The sequence below is a fragment of the Hypanus sabinus genome, chromosome 12 (genome assembly GCF_030144855.1).
Source record: "Hypanus sabinus isolate sHypSab1 chromosome 12, sHypSab1.hap1, whole genome shotgun sequence".
NCBI classification, from domain to species: Eukaryota; Metazoa; Chordata; class Chondrichthyes; order Myliobatiformes; family Dasyatidae; genus Hypanus; species Hypanus sabinus.
This window is the reverse complement of record NC_082717.1, coordinates 53248635-53272380: the sequence shown is the minus strand read 5'-3', so window position 1 is coordinate 53272380 and position 23746 is coordinate 53248635. Positions and strand designations below refer to the sequence as shown.

The 23746-nt window shown below is 41.3% G+C and overlaps 1 protein-coding gene across 3 annotated transcripts in view; it reads left to right on the top strand.

The window, feature by feature from the left end:
- LOC132402877 (proteasome activator complex subunit 4-like) overlaps nucleotides 1-23746 on the top strand; it is a 130775-nt gene that overhangs the window by 15986 nt on the left and 91043 nt on the right. For 2 of the 3 annotated variants that reach the window (XR_009515117.1, XM_059985924.1), the window contains exons 3-10: nucleotides 688-804; nucleotides 3433-3489; nucleotides 4380-4424; nucleotides 11540-11689; nucleotides 13681-13744; nucleotides 16853-16927; nucleotides 19155-19277; nucleotides 20840-20932. Coding sequence is in view for 2 of the 3 variants with exons in the window: in XM_059985924.1 (XP_059841907.1) it covers nucleotides 688-804; nucleotides 3433-3489; nucleotides 4380-4424; nucleotides 11540-11689; nucleotides 13681-13744; nucleotides 16853-16927; nucleotides 19155-19277; nucleotides 20840-20932 (724 nt within the window). In the remaining variant the exon portion in view is untranslated. The remainder of the gene's footprint in view (nucleotides 1-687; nucleotides 805-3432; nucleotides 3490-4379; nucleotides 4425-11539; nucleotides 11690-13680; nucleotides 13745-16852; nucleotides 16928-19154; nucleotides 19278-20839; nucleotides 20933-23746) is intronic. The other variant, XM_059985925.1, reaches the window with a different exon arrangement.

The following is a 23746-nucleotide window of genomic DNA, read 5'->3' as shown; positions in this document are numbered from 1 at the left end:
ATGATGTCTTTGACTTCCTTTGTTGGCCATGTTTGCCTTATCCTCTCTTTGGGATATACCTTCCGAATTACTCCCAGAATCTGTAGCCGTTGCTGTTCTGTCGGCATCCCTGCTCATATCCCCTTCCAATCAATGTTGGCCCCCTCCTCTCTCATGCCTCTGTAATTTCCTTTTACTCCACTGCAATACTGATACATCTGAGTTTTAGCTTCTCCCTCCCCAAATGCAGTGTGAATTCTATCATATGATGATAATTGTCTTTTAGGGTTCCTGTACCTTAACCTCTCTAATCAAGTCTGGCTCATTACACAACATTCAATCCAGAATGTTTTTTCCCCATTGGACTCGACCACAAGCTGCTCTTTTTAAAAAAAAAAGCGCCATCTTAAAGACATTCTACAAATTATTTCTCTTGGGATCCAGCACCAACCTGACGTTTTCCCAATCTACCTATATATTGAAATCCCCCTTGACCATTGCAACATTGCCCTTTTCTCGTGCCTTTTCTTTCTGTTTTTGTAATTTGTCCCCACTTCTTGGCTACCATTTGGACTCCTGTAAATACATCAGGGTATTTTACCCTTGCAATTTCTTAACTCTACCTATAAGTATATTTATTCCTAGTATTTTTATTCTATTTCATTTAAGTGTTGTAACTTTTTAATTTTTAAAAAAAATTATTACCAGGAAGAAAGAACTCTTATCAAGAGAGGATTTACAGTTGCCATGGAGACCATTGTATGTAACAGTAGAAAGAATTTTGTACTCCAAGACAGAGCACCTTGGGTTAAATTGGTTTCCAAAGTAAGTACTGTATATCTCTTTTGCATGTCTGAGATATTACTGAATTAGAAGTGAGTCATTTGTGTTCCTTCATATTTGTTGTTTAGCTGTTAACTGTCAACATCAGTTGTTACCTTTCCAAGTTTTTGGATTGGCTCTCATGTTGATCTGTTTTGTCCAGAGCTTAAATATATACATTTTGTCTATGCCAGGCTGTAAGTAGTTTTCTACAGTAGCCAAGACTTCTGTCATTGATGAAAAATGGAGAATGGAAGGATACAAACAATTTATAAACATACAAATTTTCATTTATTTAAGCTTGTTTACCTCAAAAAGCTGAATTTCATTTTGAAGTCGGTGTGATCCTGTCACTCTGTCACTTGTTATTCTTCCATGTTGGGAGAAATGCTATCTGACTTATTTAATAATGTACAAAATCAAATTTTATAAAACTTACTGGTGCCTAATATCAAAATAGATAAGTGATCAATGTCAAAGTGAAGTGTAAGTACTGTATGATAATAAGATTGGAAACGTGCACAGAATTACTGAAAGTTGCCTTTGCTTTTAATCTGCAAGCAGCATCTTTGCAGTTGACCTGGGAAATGGTAAATGTTTCATGACATTTGATCCTTGCAACCAATTGCTTGTAATAATTGTGACTGATTGAAAATTACACTGTAGTATATGAAATATAAATCATGTATTGAGATTATCATAATTATGCTGTGGATATGGATTGATGTATTTTGGAGAATAGTCTTAAACTTTAATATTCTTATACAGTTCGGCATAGAAAAATTATATGCTTGTTAGGGTCTGGACATTTGATTAATATCCAAGTGCTGTTATGTTCAGATACTCCCAACAACATGCAGTAACAGGAGAAAACATATTTCTTCACCTGAATAAGAACCACTGAACAGCATGAAAGGCAATCTGCAATCTTGAAAGGCAACTAACTGATGTTGCCAGTTAGCAGCTAAATAATTGAACTTTAATTATTATTTGATATTTAATGTTACTGAATAATTTTCTTGATATTTGGCAAACAATTTTCAAGATACTTTGATGCAGCATTTAAAAAAAAATCTGCTTAATCTTTCATTTGAAAGCTGTAACTTTGTCTCATTATTTGCATCTGTTGACATACAGTGCGATGCATTCTCAATGGTGTTGTGGGAGCATTGTTGTTGAAACCATCTCAAATGTACTTGCAAAAATACATTAACTGGGATAGAACATAGAACAGTACAGCACAAGAATGGGCCTTTTGGTCTACAATGTTGTGCCATACCATTTAAATTAGTAATCAAATGGCTAACTAAAATAATACCTTCTGCCTACACAATGTCCATATCCTTCCATTTTCCTCACATTGATGTGCCTATATAAACATCGCTTAAGTGTCCCTAATGTATCTGCCTCTGCTACCGACCCAGGCAGCGAATTCCGGACACCCACCAGTCACTGTATAATAAAAACTTGCTCCTCACATCTACTTTGAGCTTATCCCTTGTCTCCTTAATTGCATGCCTTCTGTTATTAAGCATTTCAACCCTGGTATAAAGATGCTGTCTGTCTACTCTATCAATGCTTCCCATAATCTTAGAAAACTATCAGATCTTTCAGAAGACTATACCACTTCAGTGAACTCAAACCAAGTTCGTCCAACCTTTTGTTACAGCATATGCCCTCTAATCCAGGCAGCATCTGGTAAACCTCTTCTGAACCCTATCCAAAACCTCGACACCCTTTCTGTAATGGGGTGACTAGAATTGTGTGTAATACTCCAGGTGTGGCCTAACTAGAGTTTTATAAAGCTGCAACATAACTTCCTGAGTTTTGAACTCAATGTCTCAACTAATAAAGGCAAGCATGCCATATGACGAGTTAACTATTTAATCAACCTGTGTTGTCACTTTCAGGAAGTTATGAACTTGGATCCCAAGATCCCTTTGCTCATCAACCGTGTTAAGAATTTTGCCCTTAACAATGTACTGTCTCTTCACAGTTAACCTATCAATGTGCAACTTTTCACATGTGGCAAGGTTAAACTCCATCTGCCATTTCTTTGCCTATATCTGCAACTGATCTATATCCTGCTGTATTTGTTTCCAGTCTTCTACACTATCCACAACAACACCAATCTTTATATCATCTGCAAACTTACTACCCACCCATCTACATTTTGATCTAGGTCATTTATGTACATCACAACTGCAGAGGTTCTTGTTCAGATACTTGTGGAACACTATTCATGACAAACCTCCAGCTAGAATAAGTCCCTTCGACTGCCACCCTCTATCACTGGACAAGCTAGTTTTGAATCCTGACAGGTAATTCACCATGTATCCCATGCATCTTAATCTTCTGAATGAGCCTCCCATGAGGAACCTCATCAAATACCTTACTAAAATCCATGTAGACGACATCTACAGCCCTACCTTCATCAATCAACCTTGACTCTAAGTCAAAAAAAACTCATGAGGGATGAGTTGCAACTTGTTATATAAGCACCACAAACATGTGAATGGCTGCTTTCAACTCTTGTTGAACATCACTTTTTTCAACTGTTTATTCAGCAGTATTGCTCATACCTTTCTTTATTTCTATGCCCTGTTTGATGTATTTCTCTTTATTATTCAGTTCGTTCCGACAAGGCTTGTCTTCTAAATCGTGTGTGCTTAGTATTTTGCATAGGTGGTAAGAATGTTTATACATTTGCCCGATCAATAATGCATGTTTTTTTAAATGTGGAGCTCATCACACAGATGTATTGTTTTTACTAAAAATGCATCTTTTTCCTGTTCATTATTTTATTAAAAATGGAATGGTAGTATTACACCACTATTGAGAATGTCGCACTGCAATGACATTTCCCTTTTGAGACTGTGTGGGACGATTTGTGTAAATGTCTTAAATGCATTACTAATGATATAGTGGCGTTTTGCTGACAAACAAAAAAGATTGTAAAATATCAAATTATAAAGAGCAGGAATAAAGAAAAAAATTCTATATAGAAGAACTCATTCAGGATTACAACAGTATTAATTATTCAAAAGGGATTTCCTTCTGTGAGATGAATTAGTGAATTATAATACAATTGTTTTTTGTTGCATTGTTCAGTAGGTTTCAGCCTAGAATGCAGGGAGCAATTTGCGCTTGAGTACTGCCCACATTTATGATTTCTAGCTGTTAAAGATTAGAAATCTTGCTTTACCGAGTTAAGTAGCTTTGTTTCAGTTATGATGCTTTGTTTCTGAAGATCAAGTTGGGGAGTGCGATTTTTTAAAAATAAACAACATAAACACATAGTATTTTCAAGTTGCTATCAGGATTTAATTCCAGTATATTTACATTTCATCTTTCTTTAAACTATAAATAGACCTAAAGAGTAAAATAAATTTTTGAAGTTGATGTGTGGTATTAATTTTCTTGATTGGCTTTGTGTGAACATTACAAATTCAGCTCTGCATGTGCTAGGCAATGTCTTAAGTGTTTCAGTCTTCATACGCACCATATTTCTAGATTATTTCCACTGTTTATAATATTTCTGATGGTAATTTGTAAAATTGGCTTTTCTCCCCCTTTAGTTCCATAGAAAATCTGCTGAAGACGTTGGTGAAGTGTTGTCGACCGTAAGTACTGGCAACATTGATGTAAGATATCTCAAGGATGTTCAAGTGTCTTTTGGTTTTTGGATTTCCTCTATCCTATGAAGATCTTCTTCATAGAATAGCAGATAACAATGAGATCATGTTTACTTTGTTCTATGTACTATATTACACTTCAAAGTTTAACAGTTTCCATAAAGCTGACCTGGTGGCTTTTGCCTAATTTATAAGTAACTTATTTAAAATTATAGGACAGTTTTAGCAATAATTGGTAGTGATGTTAGGCTTATATGAAGATTCATCCAATGGAAACAGTAATCAATAGAGTTCCTGGATTAACAGAAGTGTAATTCATTACATTATTGGATATTTAGTTAAGTCATTATCATTTTGGATTTAAAATAATTATATTCTTCTTGACTTTGAGCTTCCTTTATTGGCTACTGTGGTTATTTAGGAGTTGAGGATGGAGTTGTTCAGGCATTCAGCTCTATTTGATGATGAGAATGGGATTATCATCATTTGATAAACTGGTGTGGAAGGTGGCGATAATTTAGTCAGACCCTTATTTTCTCGGTATGTTGGCTGTTCGTTTATTGCTTGTCTTGTGGCAGGTGTTAATAATAAATTAGCTGTTAAAATTTAACTTATTCAATCTTTAATGTTTAAAGTTAATTCAACTTGTATAGCAATAAAGGTATATCAGTTCAACATAAGTATGCAAGGAAGTTGCGATAATTTATTTTCATCTTCAGAGGGATTAAGAACTTAAATAGATTTTAAACCTAAAAAGGCAGACTCTGAGAAGGAAAGACCGAAGCTCAACTATTTAAGATCACTGGCATATTATGTGGTCTGTATTTATGGTTGTTGAAGGTTTGGTGAAGTCCACATAAGAAAATTAAAAATGAGCACATGGAATTGGATGTAGTTCCATGGCGTAGGCTGTAATTAGTTAGGAAGTTACGACATGGCACAAGGTTTTCAGATTCTGATAATGGGATGTGGCTTATTATTTTACCCTGATATGGATTTTCCTTTTTTTTTAAAAAAAAATGTCACTAGTTTAGAACATGCTCTGTGTAAATGTAGTAGTAAGTTTCTTGGGTTAAAGATACACCAACTTAGTAGAAGAGAGATTCTCTGGATGATGAAGTTCATTGTTGCGATGTCTGGATCAAGGAAAAACAGATTTGAACATTTTCTTAATGATGGACTACTGTATGGAGAGGAGCAGAGAGATTTGGGCACAGACATATATGCCATTAATATCTGGTGAAGCAGTATAAATAGGAATTAGAAAGATGAAAATCCCTTTCCAGTGGATTGGAATTCCAAATAGTGGTTGTGGTCAATACCATTCAAAGTACTACATTCAGGTGAAGGGAGTAAACTGTGGAGAGGACATATCAGATATTGGAAATTGCCATGGATTGAAGGCATGTTTTATGAGGAAGGATTGATAAAAATGGCTTGTATTTTTTTTTATAAATTTTGAGGAGTGAATTAATTGGATTATTAATATGATTTAACAAATTAATGGCCATGTTGCTTTGAGAAGTTCTTTTGATGGGTGAACCTGAGCAAAGAACCAAGATCTTATAGTTATCACCATTCACATATAGAATGAAAGAAAATACTTGGAGAAGGGAAGGTTTAGTCTGAAACTGTCTGGGTAATATGCCTAAGAACAGTTTGACTTATTATGTGACAAGTGGATTTATTACTCTGTTTACTATCCAGAGGAGAAGCTGAGCAGTACAGCTGACCTCCACTTTATGGTTGGGAAGGGGGCTGCATTCCTCAAAAATGGTCTGCACTACAATTTACTGGAACTTGAAGTCATGCCATCTGCATGCATCAAGAATGCAAGTTTTAAAATGTTTGTTTATTTTATTTTATGTAGGAGCAAATTTTTATTGCATAGTTTGTTTTCTTTTTAGTATTGTTTTGTGGAATCCGTAAAGGCAAGAATCCATTATCTAAACTGCCTTGAAGCGGAGGTTACCAACACTTGAAACACCTTATGTTAGTGACTTGACAATCCATTATTTAGTATGATTGTGTTGTTCCATGAGAGGCACTAGTTACTATTTTAATTTGTATCCCAATATTGATTTGTTTGCAGCTTCTGGTTTCAGATTGCGTGTGTGTGCATCTGGGAATATGGTTTATGCACAACTTCATTTTTAAATCTGGTAATGATTACAGTTAAAATATGCCTGAACTCTCAATAGTGCAGAAGTTCTTGATATTATAAGGAAGCTTGAGCTTTCAGTTTGGCAAGCTGATGCTTGTCCAAAAACGAGTCAAGAATGTTGACATTAAACCAGAGATCATTTTTAATTTAAGTAATAAGTCAATTAACTCCTAAACAAAAATTACAATGACTTGAATAAGAATTATTTATATTCTATATGACATTGTAGCGGTGTGCTACACGCAGCACTGCAATAACGACACGCAGTTGGTGAGCTCCAGTTGCAAAAGAGATTTATTCAAACTTCGCGGCCTCGCTTTAAAGCCTTCCTGATCCCGCCCTCCCCAGGCGGGAATGCTTTAGGGGGCGCGTATTCACAGTCCCATCCCGCGCGTGGGCTTTTCTCCTTGCTGGTGAAGCAGGCTTGGCGCCCTTTTTGCGACCAGCCTCAATGCCAGCGCGCGCCGCTTTGTGAGCCGGTTCGAGTGTGCTGGGAAGTGGGTCGCCACATAACCTGCCCCCCTCCCCCCAGAACTGGCGATACACCCCCCCAATGTCCACAGTCTGGGTCGGACTCTGTTTGGGAGGTCTGCCTCTGCGCTGCGGTGCCTGAATCTCGACTGGCTGCGCCACATCCACATGGGCTGGTTTGAGTCAGTGCACTGTGAAAACCTCCTCTTTGCCCCCAATGTCCAGTACGAATGTGGACCCGTTGTTTCTGATTACCATAAACGGCCCCTCATAGGGCCGCTGTAGCGGTGCCCGATGTCCGCCCCGTTGTATAAAAACGAACTTACAGTTTTGCAGGTCTTTGGGTACGCAGGTTGGGTTCTGCCCACACTGCGAAGTAGGTATGGGGGCCGGGTTACTGAGCCTCTCGCGTAGTCTGCCCAGGACTGCTGCGGGTTCTTCCTCTTGCCCCCTTGGGGCTGGTATGAACTCCCCTGGTGCGCCGTACACCAACCGGCCGATGAGGTGTGCAGATCTTCTTGGGCGCCATGCGGATTCCGAGCAGGACCCAGGGAAGCTCGTCCACCCAGTTAGGCCTTTTGAGACGGGCCATGAGAGCCGACTTCAGGTGACAGTGGAAACGCTCCACTAGTCCGTTCGACTGTGGGTGGTAGGCAGTTGTGTGGTGCAGCTGTGTCCCCAAAAGGCTGGCCATAGCTACCCAAGGCTGGAGGTGAACTGGGCACCTCTGTCGGAGGTAATATGGGCCGGTACACCAAAGCGGGACACCCAGGTGGTGATCAGTGCCCAGGCGCAAGATTCGGATGTGGTGTCGGTGAGCGGGACCGCCTCTGGCCATCTTGTGAACCGGTCCACAATAGTCAGGAGGTGCCACACTCCTCACGACACTGGCAGGGGGCCCACGATATCCACATGAATGTGGTTGAAACGCCGGCGGGTGGGGTGGAACTGCTGCGGCAGGGCTTTGGTGTACCGCTGCACCTTGGCTGTTTGGCAGTGCATGCACGTTTTGGCCCATTCACTGACCTGCTTGCGGAGTCCGTGCCAAACGAACCTGTTGGCTACCATCCGGACGGTTGTCCTGATGGAGGGGTGCGCTAAGTTGCAAATGGAGTTGAAAATGCGCCGCTGCCAGGCTGCCGGCACGATGGGACGGGGTTGGCTGGTGGCAACGTCATAGAGTAGGGTCCTTTCACCTGGGCCTACGGGGAGGTCCTGGAGCTGCAAACCAGAGACTGCAGTCCTGTAACTAGGGATCTCCTCGTCTGCCTGCTGCGCCTCCGCCAGTGCTTCATAGTCTAACCCCTGGGACAGGGCTTGGATGTTAGGGCGGGAGAGGGCGTCCGCCACGACATTGTCCTTTCCCGAGACATGCTGGACATCTGTCGTGCATATGGAGATGTAGGACAGATGTCGCTGCTGGCGGGGCGAACAGGGGTCGGATGCCTTTGTGAACGTGAAGGTAAGCGGTTTGTGGTCCGTGAACGTGGTGAAGGGCCTACCTTCCAAGAAGTACCTGAAATGCCGGATTGCCAGGTATAGCGCCAACAGTTCCCGGTCGAAAGCACTGTATTTGAGCTGGGGGGATCGTAGGTGTTTGCTGAAAAACGCCAGGGGTTGCCAGCGACCTGCGATGAGCTGCTCCAGTACCCCACCGACTGCCGTGTTAGATGTGTCCACTGTGATGGCGGTAGGGACGTCTGTTCTGGGGTGCACTAGCATCGTGGTGTTTGCCAACGCTTCTTTGGTTTTAATGAAAGCAGCGGCGGACTCCTCGTCCCAGGTAATGTCCTTGCCCTTACCCGGCATCAGGGCGAACAGGGGGCGCATGATTTGGGCAGCTGAAGGGAGGAAGCAGTGGTAGAAATTTACCATACCCACGCATTCCTGAAGGCCTTTGATTGTATTGGGTTGGGGGAAATGGCGGACCGCATCTACCTTAGCGGGCAGAGGGATTGCCCCGTTTTTAGTAATCCTGTGGCCCAGGGTGTCGAGCCGGAACTGGCATTTGGCCGGGTTGATTGTCAGGCAGTATTCACCCAGCCGGGCATAGAGTGACGGAGGTGGGACAGATGCTCCTGATGACTGCTGCTGGCTATGAGGATGTCGTCCAAATAGATGAAAGCAAAGTCCAGGTCGCGTCCCACCGCGTCCATTAACCGCTGAAACGTCTGTGCGGCATTCTTTAGGCTGAACGGCATGTGGAGGAACTTGAAAAGGCCGAAAGGAGTGATGAGTGTCGTTTTGGGGGCGTCGTCCGGATGCATTGGGATTTGATGGTATCCCCAGACGAGGTCTACCTTGGAGAAGATCCGTGCGCCGTGCAGGTTTGCTGCAAGGTCCTGAATGTGCGGCATAGGGTAGCGGTCCGATGTTGTAGCCTCGTTCAGTCTGCGGTAGTCGCCGCATGGTCTCCAGCCCCCTGTCACTTTGGGCACCATGTGCAGGGGAGAGGCCCATGGGCTGTCGGACCGCCGTATGATCCCCAATTCCTCCATCCTCTTGAACTCCTCCTTCGCAAGTTGGAGCTTGTCTGGGGCAAGCCTTCGAGCATGGCCGTGGAGGGGTGGTCCCTGTGTTGGGATGTGGTGCTGTACGCCGTGTCTGGGCATGGCTGCCATGAACTGTGATGCCAGAACCGATGGGAAATCCACCAGGACTCTGGTGAAATCGTTGTCGGACAGTGTGATGGAGTTTAGGTGTGGGGCCGGCAATTGGGCTTCACCCAGGGAGAATGTTTGAAAGGTCTCGGTGTGGACCAGTCTCTTCCCTTGCAGGTCGACCAGTAGGCTGTGAGCCCGCAAAAAATCTGCGCCCAGGAGCAGTTGGGCTATGGCAGCCAGTGTGAAGTCCCACATGAACTGGCTGGAGCCGAACTGTAGCCGCACCGTACGGGTGCCATAGGTCCTTACTGTGCTGCCGTTCACGGCCCTCGGGGGGGACCCGGTGCCCTGTTACGGGTGTCGTAACTCATCGGAGGCAAGTCGCTGATCTCGGCTCTGGTGTCGACCAGAAAGCGGCATCCCGACCGCTTGTCCCAGACATACAGGAGGCTATCCTGATGGCCAGCCACTGTAGCCATCAGCGGCGGCTGGCCCTGGCGTTTCCCGGGAACTTGCAGGGCAAGCTACAGCGGTGGGCTTCTGCACCCCACCGCTGGTGGTAGAAGCACCATTGTTCGTTGGCTTCCTCACCCCTGCCTCTGGGGTTAGCGGGCTCTGCAGCCGGGCCTGGTCTGGTTTGCTGCTTGGAGCGTGGCCTGGTGATCTGTGTGAAGAACGCCCCACTCTCCTTCCTGTCTTTTCACAGCATGTCCACCTGGGCTGCCACCTTCCAGGGGTCGCTGAAATCCGCGTCGGACAGCAGCAGGCGTATGTCCTCAGGCAGCTGCTCCAGGAATGCCTGCTCAAACGTGAGGCAGGGCTTATGACCCCGGCCAGGGAGAGTATCTCCTTCATCAAAGCCGACGGCGGCTTGTCTCCCAAACCATCCAGGTGCAGTAAGTGGGCAGCTCGCTCATGCCATGAGAGTCCGAAAGTCCTTATAAGCAAGGCTTTGAATTCTGTGTATTTGCTGTCCGCTGGGGGCAATTGTATGAACTCCTCAACCTGGGCCGCTGTTTCCTGGTCGAGGGAGCTCACCACATGGTAGTAACTTGTGGCATCCGAGGTTATCTGCTGAATGTGGAATTGGGCTTCTGCTTGCTGGAACCATAAGTGAGGTCGCAGTGTCCAGAGGCTTGGCAGTTTTAACGAAACTGCATGAACAGATGCGGCGTCACCAATTGTAGCGGTGTGCTACACGCAGCGCTGCAATAACGACACGGAGTCGGTGAGCTGCAGTTGCAAAGGAGATTTATTCCAACTTTGTGGCCTCGCTTTAAAGCCTTCCTGATCCTGCCCTCCCCGGGCGGGAATGCTGTAGGGGGCGCGTATTCACAGTCCCGTCCCGCGCGCGGGCTTTTCCCCTTACTGGTGAAGCAGGCTTGGCGCCCTTTTAGCGACCGGCCTCAATGCCAGCGCGCGCCACTTTGTGAGCCGGTTCGAGTGCGCTGCAAAGTGGGTCCCCACAACATGAAGTTAAACTAAAGTGTTAAACTAGTTTGTTTTATTTAAAGCTTACATTTCAAAGCTTGTGGTGAAAGATATTGAGGGGCATCATTAAGCTAACCAAATGTACATAGAACATAAAACAGTACAGTCAGATCTTGGCCTGAAACATCCACTCTTTATTCCTTTCCATAAATGCTGCCTGACTGCTGAGTTTCTCCAGGTTTTTTTGTACAAGCTTGATGTAGTGCCAACCTCTGTGCAGTATATATTTGTATACTTTTAAACCTTGTATGGAGTTATTAGATGGAACACAGCACTATGTTCAGTATATATTTGTATGCTTTTAAACATTGTTTGGAGTTATTAGTTGGAACACAGTACTATGTTCAGTGCACAGAAGTAATTTCTTGTGCTAGGTATTTTCCAGATGATGCTACAGCTGAGATGTTAGATGAATGGCAGCCATTGATGTGTCCTTTTGATGTCACAATGCAGAAGGCAATCAGCTATTTTGAAATGTTCCTTCCAACCTCTCTTCCACCTTATTTGCATCATAAAGGATTCAGGTCAGGTTACAACTTTATTCTAGTTGATTGTAATTTGTCTTTACCTTTCCTTGTATATCATTTCAACATTTGGTATTAACACTAGAAATATGACTAAAGATGGTTAGTCTATTCTAATTATTTTTTGTTGGTTTTCTGTTCTGGTAATTACCGACCAAGGCTGAGAATATTGCAAAATAAAATAAAACAGCCAAAAGAGATTTCAGGAAAAAATACATTTGATAAACCTAATAGAGTCCTTTTGAAGGTACCCCTAATATTGGAAATACGGTCAATGCAGTACATGTAGACTTTGTCAAAACTGGTTAAGTGGATGAAGATGCATATGAAGGTAAAAATTTGGTTTTCAAAAGATGTATGAAGGAAAGTATAGAACAAAAATGCAGTTTGGAATGAATTGCGAGATGTAGTGGCTCCCCCACCCCCCCACCCCACAAGATTTCTAGTAATTGCAAAAAACAGCTTGTGGTAGAAGTGATGTGTATATACAATGGTGGTAAAAAGTTTGTGAACCCCTAAAGAATTTTCTCTATTTCTGCATAAATGTGACTTAAACTTTGATTAGATCTTCATGTAAGTCCTAGTGCTGGATCAAGAGATCCCAATTAAATAAATTACGCAAGTATAAGCACACATCCTTCAGGTGTGCTTGTGTTGATTGTGAGTAAGGAAAACCTGTTATTACTGATTGATACAGACTATGGTCTCCTGATGAAGTAGTCTAGGTCCCAGTTGTAGAGGGAGCAGTTTTGCAGCAGGAGGAAGCTTCCCACTGAAGTTCTGAGGTTGAAGATGCTCTTGAATACTGCATTGAGTTGTTCAGCACAGATTTTCTGTCCCTTGCCAGGTACACCATTGGGGTGTGATGCCTTACAAATGTTCATACTCTTGAAAAATGTTCTGATGGCCTCTGAGATAGAGATCACAGTGTTCCCAGATGCTGTGGGGATTCACACAGGTGCAGTTTTATTCTGCCTTTCAAAGCATGCATAAAAGGCATTGAGCTCATTGGGGAGTGAAGCATCATTGCAGGATAAGAAGGATAAGAAAGTGCAAGTACGAGGTATTTAGAAACATTTTGAATGCTTACACAGAGCAATGATCGTTACGATGACATTTAACGATGAAAAGCATGATAATGCCGGAATCATTGGAAGATCTAAGTACATAAGTGAGACATTAAATATAAACTATTTACTTTGGAGAACATGAGGAAATGTTAGTGCACAGTGTGATGTTATAGAGTTTTTGTAGCTAAAGCAGAGTAGTTTAAGGGGATGAAAACTGGATAGAAAAGAAAGGGTGATGCAAGCAAGCACATGGTGTGGATAAATGCTTATGTTCCACTTCCACTCTCTTCTGGGGAGCCATTGCAGTGGCAGCAGCATTTAGTAAACTTCAGCTCTCAGTTTCAGGGAGGTAGATTTGACTCTGCCCTTGGATATGATCTGTAAGAAGTTTTCATGTCCTCTTCTTAACTGCATGGGTTTTGGGGTGCTTCAACCCCCTGAGATGTGGGTTAATTAATTGTTCACTAAAACTTACTCTTTAATGTAGGTGGGTCTACAGGATCGATCAAATTATTGACAGGTTCAACAGGAGAGCTATGTAAATCTGATATGAACCTAATAGGCTGAGTAGCCTCCTGCTGTGTTTAAAAAGTTAGTCATTACTCATGGGAGGTTGACAATTTTCCATTACAAAGAAGAAAATTTGTATCTGGAGTGAAAATCACTAAAATCATTTTGATGCTAATATCATATTCAACTGAATTCCTTTTCTAACTTTGATGCAATTGTTCCAAATTCTCTAGACTTTTTTTAATCTGAAGACTTTGATTTATCTCTAGTCCTCATTCAGCAAGACAGGAGTTAATTCACTATGGATTCTCACATTCTCAATATATTTTGTGGAAGAGCCTTGATTATTTTGCTTATTAATCATATGCTTTCTTTAATGAATTTAGCATCATATTTATTTAATTTCTGCAGGCTTTGGTTTGATGAATTTATGGGCCTCTATGTCTCAGTTCAGAATCTCCCACAGTGGGAAGGGGTAAGTCGCTTCTTCCAATTGACTCGGGTTGATAATGCTGCTTAGAATCAATGGTCTTATTGACAATACCTGGCTTCAACTCAGTCATTTCAATTTTTGCGGCATGTTGAGTATTCAATTTTGGCTTAGTCACAAACTCCTACATATAATTTCAACCTGCTTTTCACAACTTTCATTAGTCTGCACAGGTTGTCCTGGGTAATGAACAAGTTTTAATCTTTTGACATCTCAAAGTTAATTTTTTCCGTAAGTAGAAATGTAGAAAATTTACTAGGTATGTTTCCCACAGTATTATAATGAATGGCATCAAAACTAATAAGAAATAATTAATATTATTAAAGGTAAAGAAAGAGGAAACTGCTTCTTATGTTTATAGGAATGATTATGTATGTATGAATTCTATGTATTAAATTCATAAGTCATACATTAGTACTTTGAATACTATGCTTTCATGGTACTAATGTATGACTTCAGAATTTAATAATGTTATGGGAGCTTGTGCTATGAAGGGGTATCTATAAGTTGGGTGTTCATAAGTAGGGAACAGCCTGAAATTGGTTACATCTCTACTGTGATCTGAGCCTTACTGTTTACACTGAATCCCAAAGCAAGCTTATATCTGTCGATCCTCCATTGCAAGGAATGCATGCTTTTACCTCTAAGACTTTGTTCAATTCATATTTGTTGCTGAAGCCTTGTCCAAGCCTTTGTAACCTTTATGCTAGATGATTTTCATGATCTCTTGGGATAAATTCTCAATCCCCACCACAAAAGGGCATGAAACTTGGACTTAGAGAACTATTTTCTGTGGACAACAGCCTTGACATGGGACACCCTGACACCCTCTTTATCATTGTTGGTGACTTTAAATAGGCCAATTTAAAAAGTGTGTTACCAAAATACTACCAGCACGCCACCTGTCCCACCAGGGATCTAAACACCCTTGGCCATTGCTATACAATGATCAGAGATGCCTACTAAGTCATCCTTGTCCACCTTTGGTAAATCTTACCACCATGTTGTGCTCCTTTCTGCATACAAATTTAAATGGGAGGATCCAATACAGAAAGTTGTACAATGCTGCTCTGAGGAAATAGGTGAGGTTGTCAGCAACTGAGTCAGTAGATTGGTCTTTGTTCACACTCAGCTGCCAGCTGAGAGTGTCACCACCATCATGGGCTTTATCTCCTAGTGTCTTGAGGACGGTGTACCAAAAAAGATGATCCATGTGTTCCCAAATTGGAGATCATGGCTGAACCGGGGGATCCACTCCCTTCTTTAGCCTAGCACTGTAGCATTCAAATCCTGTGACCTTGACTATAAGAAATTGCAACATGACCTCTGTAAAACCATCAGAGAGCTCAAGAGATAATACAGATCCAAAAGCGAATCCCAGACCAGTCTTCCATTATTTTGAGGCTTACGCACTATAATGGGCTACAAAATGATCAGGCAGTCTCACTGGCATAGCATGGCCATTCCCAATTAGCTTGAAATACTCTGCATGGCTTGAATAGAAGGGAATTAGTAAGTGTATGGAGAGAAGACAGATGGCTTAGTACATGGTGTCATGGCAGTAACCTTTCCCTCAGTGTCATCAAGACAAATGAGCTGGTCATTGACTTCAGGAAGGAGGTGGTGCACATGCTTCTGTTTCCATCAATGGTATTGAGTTTGTGAGGTTTGAGAACTTCAAATTCCTAGGAGGGAGCATCACCAAAAGCATGTCTTGGTCCAACCATGTAGATGCCATAGAAAAGAAAGTCCATCAACACTTCTACTTCCTGTAGGGTCTAAAGAAATTCGGCATATCCCTGTTGACTCTTAATCATTTTTTTTCAATGCACCTTAGAAAGCATCCTGACTGGATGCATTGCTGCTTGGTATTGGCAGCTGCTCTGCCTGTAACTGTAAGAAACTGCAGAGTTGTGGACACAGTGCAGCATCTCATGGAAACTAGGCCCCTCCATTGACTGCCTGTACATGGTGCCTCAGTAAAGCAGCAGCATAATCAGAGAACCATTCACCCTGGTCATTCTCTCTTTTCCCCACCGGGCTCCAGGACAGCTTTTATCCCACTGTTATAAGACTATTGAATGGTTCCTAAGTGTGATAAGATAGACTCTTAACCTCACGGTCTACCTCATTATCATTTTGCACTATTTTGTCTACCTGCATTACATTTTCTCTGTTGCTTTTACATTTTATTCTGCAGGTTTCCCTTATTCTGTCTCAGTGTACTGTGTAACGAAATGATATGTATGAACAATATGCAAGAGAAGCTTTTCACTGTATCTTGGTACATGTAACAGTAATAAAGCAATTTCATTTCCCATTTACCATTCACCATAATCTTGATCGCCTAAATTTTTTTTTGGCCTGTAGCACATCATCTTCAAGGCACATAGAGTCTTTGCCAATGTACATTGGTCCCTGGCACTTGAAAGCTTCAGAATTCAAAATTCTCAATTGTATTAATATTATTCATCATACCATCCTCTCAATAAATACAGCATTTTGTAGACTGATTTTTTTTTTTAAAAAAAGCACTAGGAAATCTGCATTCTTTCAGCTTTTTGTTTTTTTTTTGTAATCCTTTACTTCTGACATTATAATTCCACGCGCTCCATTCTCTGAATGAGAATACTAATCAGAATCAGGTTTATTATCACTGGCATGTGTAATGAAATTTGTTAACTTAGCAGCGCAATACATAATATAGAAGAAGAAAAATAATAATAATAAAATCAATTACAGTATACGGATGTTGAATAGATTAAAAATAAACAAATAATATATATTTAAGAAAGTGAGGTAGTGTTCATGGGTTCAGTGACCATTTAGGAATCAGATGGCAGAGGGGAAGTCTCATTCATCCCTTTAAAGCTTGATGAATACCCAGTTTTTATCATAATTTTTGTTCGCACCTCCTATTTTTTCCTTCTTGGAAAATTTTTTCCTTCTAGCTTGGTGCCCATTATTTTTAAGTGGGTTCTAGAGGACAATGTTTTTTTGTAATTTTCCAGTAATCCAGTAATTCTGAATTGAATTGACTTATCATAGGTTAATGCATTAAATCCTAAACAAAAATGTTTGTTATATTGACAGAACTTGGTAAACCTGTTTGCTCGTTTGGCTACAGAGAACATTGGGTACATTGATTGGGATGAATACATTCCAAAGGTAACTTGCATTCTTATTTTAAAGTGTGGTGATGAGCTGTTTGTGGTCTATCAGTTTTGAGTCACTTCCTTGGTGAGGTTCTGGCAGGCAACGTGATTGTAAAAACTGCATATGTACTTTTGGCAAAAACCTCAGCGAAAAATTGAATAAAAAATCTTCAGGGTTTTCCTGTGGCTTACTGTTGGACATTATTTTGTGCAGCTGAAACAGTGGTGTTACGGGGGATGGTTCCAGTTACTATGCCTGCAAATTCAGGATAAAATGTGACAGTGGAATCAAACCACCAGCTTTAACCTTTGAAGACAAACTATGCTTAAGTTTATTAAATTTAGGAAATGGATTGGTTTTTGAGGCAAAATAGTTTGCAGGGCTTGAACAAGGAGCTGACAAAGACAATTAGCAAAGTAACCTTTATTGCAGTAATGATTTTCCTTGAGCTGTTTCTTAAAACCTTCAGAAAATTTAATCAAAGTTCAAATAAACAAGGTATTGTACAGGAAACACAGGTGATCTCAGATATTGGAATAAGGAACAGTAAGCACTCAGCTGGAAGGAACTCAGTGAGCCGAATTTTGGAGAGTTCGAGTTCCTCTACTTTTCACCTATCACCCAACCAGCCTCTGCACCCAGCATATCATCCTTTGTTATCTTCGCCAGCTGTAGTGAAATTCCACTGCTAGCCGCATCTTCTACCCACTTCTTCTGCCTTCCACAAGGATCACTTCTTCTGTGACTCCCTGTTTAGCTCATTCTTCTCTGATCTCTGGATCTTTCCTTGCAATGCTGTTCTTTCACCTCCTCCAGATCTAAATATTCTTCCCAGATTTGGCAAAGATTTGCATGCATCTCATCTGATCTTGTTTACTGCATTTAGTGCTCCTGATGATATGGCGTCTATGTCAGCGCCTCTATGTCAGCGAAAGCAAGCGCAGACTAGGTAACAGATTTATAGAACACCCACAGTCTGTCCACAATAGCAATTCATGGTTGCATGCCAGTTGAATGCTTCTTTCCCACACCAGTCTGGGCCTTTTCCAATGTCTGGTGAGGCCTAATGCAAATGAGGAACAATGCCTCAGATTCCACCTGGAAAATCTGCAACCCAATGGTATGAACCATTTTTAGTTCCAGATAACCCTTGCCTCCTACTTCACCCCTTACTTTTTTGTTTGCTCCAGTTCTCCATTTTTGGCTGTTAACCGATTCCCACTTACAGATCCTGGTTTCATCCATTTACTGCCCTTACGTTTTACCCATTAGATTTCCAACACACTTTTCTGATTCCACCTGCAAACTCCTTCCTTAAAGAATCCCCTTATTGCCTTTTTACTTAACAAATTCAAGCAGAGGTAGCTTTTGTGTTCTTGCTTCATCACTCTCCGAGGTGACTCTACCCTCACCTTCCCCTCCTCTCACCTGGCTCCAATTGCCTGATCTAACAAACACTTGTCTCTGTGTCACCATTCCCAATTCTTCTTAATACTAGCTACCTTCTCTTTTCACTCTTCATCTTTTTGCAGTGTTTCAGCCTGAAACACAGCATTTCCTTCCCTTCTGCAGAAAATGCTTGACTTGCTGATTTCTTCCATTAGATTGTTTGTAATATTGTCTATGTGGAAATGATTTGAGGAAAATTTTTACAAGTTAATGGAATTTAGGAGTTTTAAAGTATTTCTAAATGAGTAATTTATTGGTAAGATTTTACTTTTTAAGAACAGATAATTAACTGAAATCTAAGTTGCCTTGCACTGATTCTCCTCTATTAAAATCTTGTATGAGGAAAGCATTTGTCAGCCTTCTTCCAACCTGGTACAAAATCTTGGCAGATAAGACTGGCTTCCATGTTGATCTTCCTTATTGATTTTTTTTATTAATGTGCAATCTGCGGATTTGCAATGAATTGGGAACATTTCTGGGATCTTCAGGTTAAATCTTTGCTGCATAATTGCCTTCTGTTTCATTAGTTATTATGGTAGACACTAGTTAGAGCCTTGTCATTGCTGGCTGTTAAAGTGGTGTTTGCTTCAAAACACCAGAAATATCAATTGTGATTTTTGTTTGTATGTTTCTTTATCAGTTATTCAAAATAGCAGAAGAAAAGTATTGTTACACCTTTTTTTTATATAACGGTTGTTAATTTGATGTTTTTGTGTCCTAGCTAAAACTCATTAAGGTGAAATTATGTGTTTCATATGGCATTGGTTCCTGATTATCTCTTATTTTACAGATTTTTACCAGATTTCTGAGAAGTTTAAATCTGCCAGTAGGAAGCAGTCAAGTGTCAACTTCCAAATATTTATCAAATGCATATGAAATAGGCCATGTGGTGGTTTGGATCACATCCATGCTGGTTAGTTGTTAATTGTAGATCTCACTAGGCTATTCAGAGGATGTCTTATTTATTTATCTTACGGTAAATATGAGCGAACAAATTTGTATCTAAATTCATTCTTGTGCTAAAATATGTTATTTAAATTCTAAATACTCAATGTTATTGATTATTGAACTGAAATATAAAAAAATCAGTTGATGGAGAATGCATTTGTCAGTAGAAATATTTGTTAATTATACAAAGCTAGGATTTCCAACATTGTATTTTATCTTTAATGGGACAGGTGGTGAGTATGTTGGTGGGTTTATGATGTCCCACAATAACCAGTGATTTCAAGAATAGGTTAGGTTTTAATAAGCTACTGCAGTAATTGTGTGAAATAAAAGAGCGTGAAGACTATATAGAAATTCTCTTGAAATTTATGTATCAAATTCAAAATGCACTGCTCTATACCATTTGAAAAAATTATGTTGACAAAACTAATTTTTTAAAACCTGATGAAGGGTCTTGGCCTGAAATGTGATTTGTTTATTTCCCTTTATAGGTACTGCTTGATCTACTGAGTTCCTTTACCATTTTGTGTGTAGCACTGATGAGGTTAATTGCTATTGTAAATAACTCCATAGTCAAAGTAAGAGGTGAAGAGTTGAAGGAGTTAACGTGAGAGGAATAAATTGTGAGATTATGGGGGAAAGAGAATAAGATTGATAGGGTTAATCTATTGGGAGTTGCAAGAACATGGTGTGTTGAATTTTTTAGTGTAGGAAGTTATCAGTATGTGTGTAAAATTAGGTGGTAGAGAGGGGTTCTTCCTGTTCATTTTTTTTCCCCTCTTGGCAAAGAAGCCAGTAATTTGAGATTCTTGTACTAGAAACAGATCGGGAAAAAAAAATAGAGTAATTGAGTAATGCAGAAGAAATTCTGCCGGTGCTGGAAATCTGAAACAACATAGACAAAATGCTTTAAGAACTCAGCAGGTCAGGCAGCATCCATGGAAGTGAACAAACGGGCGTTTCAGGCAGAAGATTCTCAGCCTGAAATGTTGACTGTATGTTCATTTCCTTGGATGCTGCTTGACCTGCTGAGTTCCTCCAGCATTTAGAGTAATTAGGTAATACTTTATAAATAATAATAGATTCTGGAAGCTGATTTATGTACAGTATCTGAAATACATCTTGTGAAAATGTTTGATGATAAACTTCAATAAAAAAAATAAATTACAAAAAACAACCTCTCTGTTACAACAATAAAAGTCCTCTCTACGTTATAATAGGGTTCTATTCCTGAGACCTCTCTGTAGCCCAAATAGTTCACAAGTTAGAAATGTGGCTATAAGCCAAGCTCCAACATGGCAGAAAATGCTTGTAGCAGCTGGCAAATCTATACTGCCAAACTCCCACAACTTGTTCATATGTATGGGCTGTATATGTCTGGCATTTGTAAGATGGGGCCGACGCATAGGATAGAAGCAGCGAACAATATCGTGAGAAATATTTATCTGCAAATGATTTCTATTTCAATTTTTATTTTGATGACATCAATGTACGTTCAAAATAACATCTAAAATTTTAATTTCATAGGGGGGTCCTAGTAAGCTTGCACAGAAGCATCTGAATGGGCTTTTTAACAGTATTGAATCTTTCTATCATCCATCTAATAATGGGAGATGGTTGGTAAGTACATTTTTATTTTTAGTACCATCTGTTATTTTTTAAAAAAAAAACACTTCAATTATAGATGGCAAGATGTTGTCTGTTCAGTTGTTTGTTGATTTGAATGAATGTTCTGGACAGCTTGTACCACCCAGCTCATAGTAAATGAGGAAACTATTTCTGATACATGACTCAGGATATGTTGCAATCACTGAAATGCTATAACTGGTAATAGGAAGAGAACTTTCCTGACTCATTTTTTTATGCAATAAGGTAAAAAGAGCTTGAAGCACTATAGATGAAGTCTAATTACTGTTCAAGACTTCATTGCTACATAATTAACATTTAAACATTCTGCATTAAAACTCTTTCCTCTTCAAATACCAATAATTTGCATACTAGGTATAGAAAATGTGAAATTTTAATTTTTTTTTAAGATATTGAAACTAATTCTGATACAAATGTGTATGTTTTCAGAAGCAGTAGACAGCATTGCCTGCTTTAATATGTGTACTTCTGTTTTGTAATTGAACATTAACCAGTTAGTAAAAGTCATTGTTGCAGTCATGTAACAGATATATTTATGTTGCCCCATGCCTGTAATTATTTGGTATTGAATGCCCTGACGAGTACATGGAGCATAACAGAGTCGCCTTTAGGTTTATATTCCTTGTAGGTTTTTTTAGTATACAAAATAAAAATAGATGCCTTGGATGTAACTAGAAGTTTGGAAAATCCTGACTTTTCTATCTGGTTAAATTATTCATAGCTTTGTTTACATCTTTAAATTTAATCTTTCAGACTGCTGTTAAATTTTGGGGTATTTTCCTGTAAGATCATTGCTTGTAAATCAAATAACGCTAAACTTCAGTCAGTTTTTCTACTTTTGGAGTTTGGAAAATAATTTGTGCTTTTTTTTGGTATTACTCCTGCTACCTTAACTCCATGGTCCTAGTTCCAAATTTGCAGTTTGTGCTTCTGCAAGCAGTTTTAACAGATTCTTAATATCAGCATTTCTCTGCGTGTGCTGACTTAATGTTTCTAAATTATCGGTTTAATGAAGAGTGGCAAGGAAATTGGAACAGCATGAATTCTGCTTCAAAATGATTTGCCAACCTGGTGAAGATGCAGCATAGGATCAGATGTAGATTTAACAGCAGAAGCAGTGTAGGTCACAGTTAATAGATTGATTCTGCAGTCATTAGTAGCTATGGGCACTTAAACAGCCATCTAACGATGAAGCTTCATGAAGATTCAGGCTTGATAACAGTGCAGCACAACACCAGTGGAAATGACAAGCATGTTCAGACAGAGGAGCTGATGTCTCCACTGTTGTAGAAGCCATTCATCACCCAAATTGATTTATTCTACATGATTATTCAGTACTGCTGCTTGTACTGGATATGGGGAGAGGCAATGTTCCCTGCTAAGTTATAATGGCGCAGGCTTGTATTCCAGAACTAGTTATTTGACAAGTGAAGCTGAGGGAATAAAACATATTTTGCTAATTGTTCCTAAATCTTGAAAGTTAGGGACGGTTACTGTAACTTTTGTCCAGGTTTCATTTATTTCATTCTATCCTTTTCCTTAAAAGCAAAATATTAGGAGGCTGTAGCGGTGTGCTACACGCAGCGCTAAAATAACGACACGGAGTCGGTAAACTGCAATTAAAGATGATTTTATTCGAACTTCACAGCCTTGCTTTAAAGCCTCCCTCATCCCACCCTCCCTGGGCGCGGATGCTCCAAGGGACACATACTCACAAACCCCCGCAGGCTTTTTTCCCTTTGTTGTGGACCTGGCCTTTGTGCCTGCACACTGGCTATTTGTGAGCCGGTTCGAGTGTGCTAGGAAGTGGGTCGCCACATAACCCCCCCCCCCCCCCCCCGAACTGGCGATACACCCCCCAATGTCCACAGTTTGGGCCGGACCCTGTTTGGGAGGTCGGCCTCTGTGCTGCGGTGCTGGAAACTCGACCGGTTGCGCCAGGTCCACATGGGGCGGTTTGAGTCGGTCCACCATGAAAACCTCCTCTCTCCCCCCAAAGTCCAGCACGAACGTGGACCCATTGTTCAGGAGCACCGTAAACGGCCCCTCGTAGGGCCGTTACAGCGGTGGCCGATGCCCGCCCCTTCATACAAACACAAACTTACAGTTCTGCAGGTTTTTGGGTACGCAGGTCGGGTTCTGCCCATGCTGCAAAGTGGGTATGGGGACCAGGTCACCAAGTCTCTCGCGTAGTCTGCCCAGGACTGCTGCGGGTTCTTCCTCTTGCCCCCTTGGGGCTGGTATGAACTCTCCAGGGACGACCAGGGGTGCGCCGTACACCAACTCGGCCAACGAGGTGTGCAGATCGTCTTTGAGCGCCGTGCGGATGCTGAGTAGGACCCAGGGCAGCTCGTCCGCCCAGTTACCTCCTCGCAGGCGGGCCATGAGAGCCGACTTTAGGTGACAGTGTCCGTTCGACTGTGGGTGGTAGGCAGTGGTGTGGTGCAGCTGAGTCCCCAAAAGGCTGACCATAGCTGACCACAGGCTGGAGGTGAACTGGGCGCCTCTGTCGGAGGTAATGTGGACCGGTACACCAAAGCAGGACACCCAGGTGGCGATCAGTGCCCGGGCGCAAGATTCGGAGGTGGTGTTGGTGAGCGGGACCGCCTCAGGCCATCTTGTGAACCGGTCCACGATAGTCAGGAGGTGCCGCGCTCCGCACGACACTGGCAGGGGGCCCACGATATCCACATGAATATGGTTGAAACGCCGGCGAGTGGGGTGGAACTGCTGCGGCAGAGCTTTGGTGTGCCGCTGCACCTTGGCCGTCTGGCATTGCATGCACGT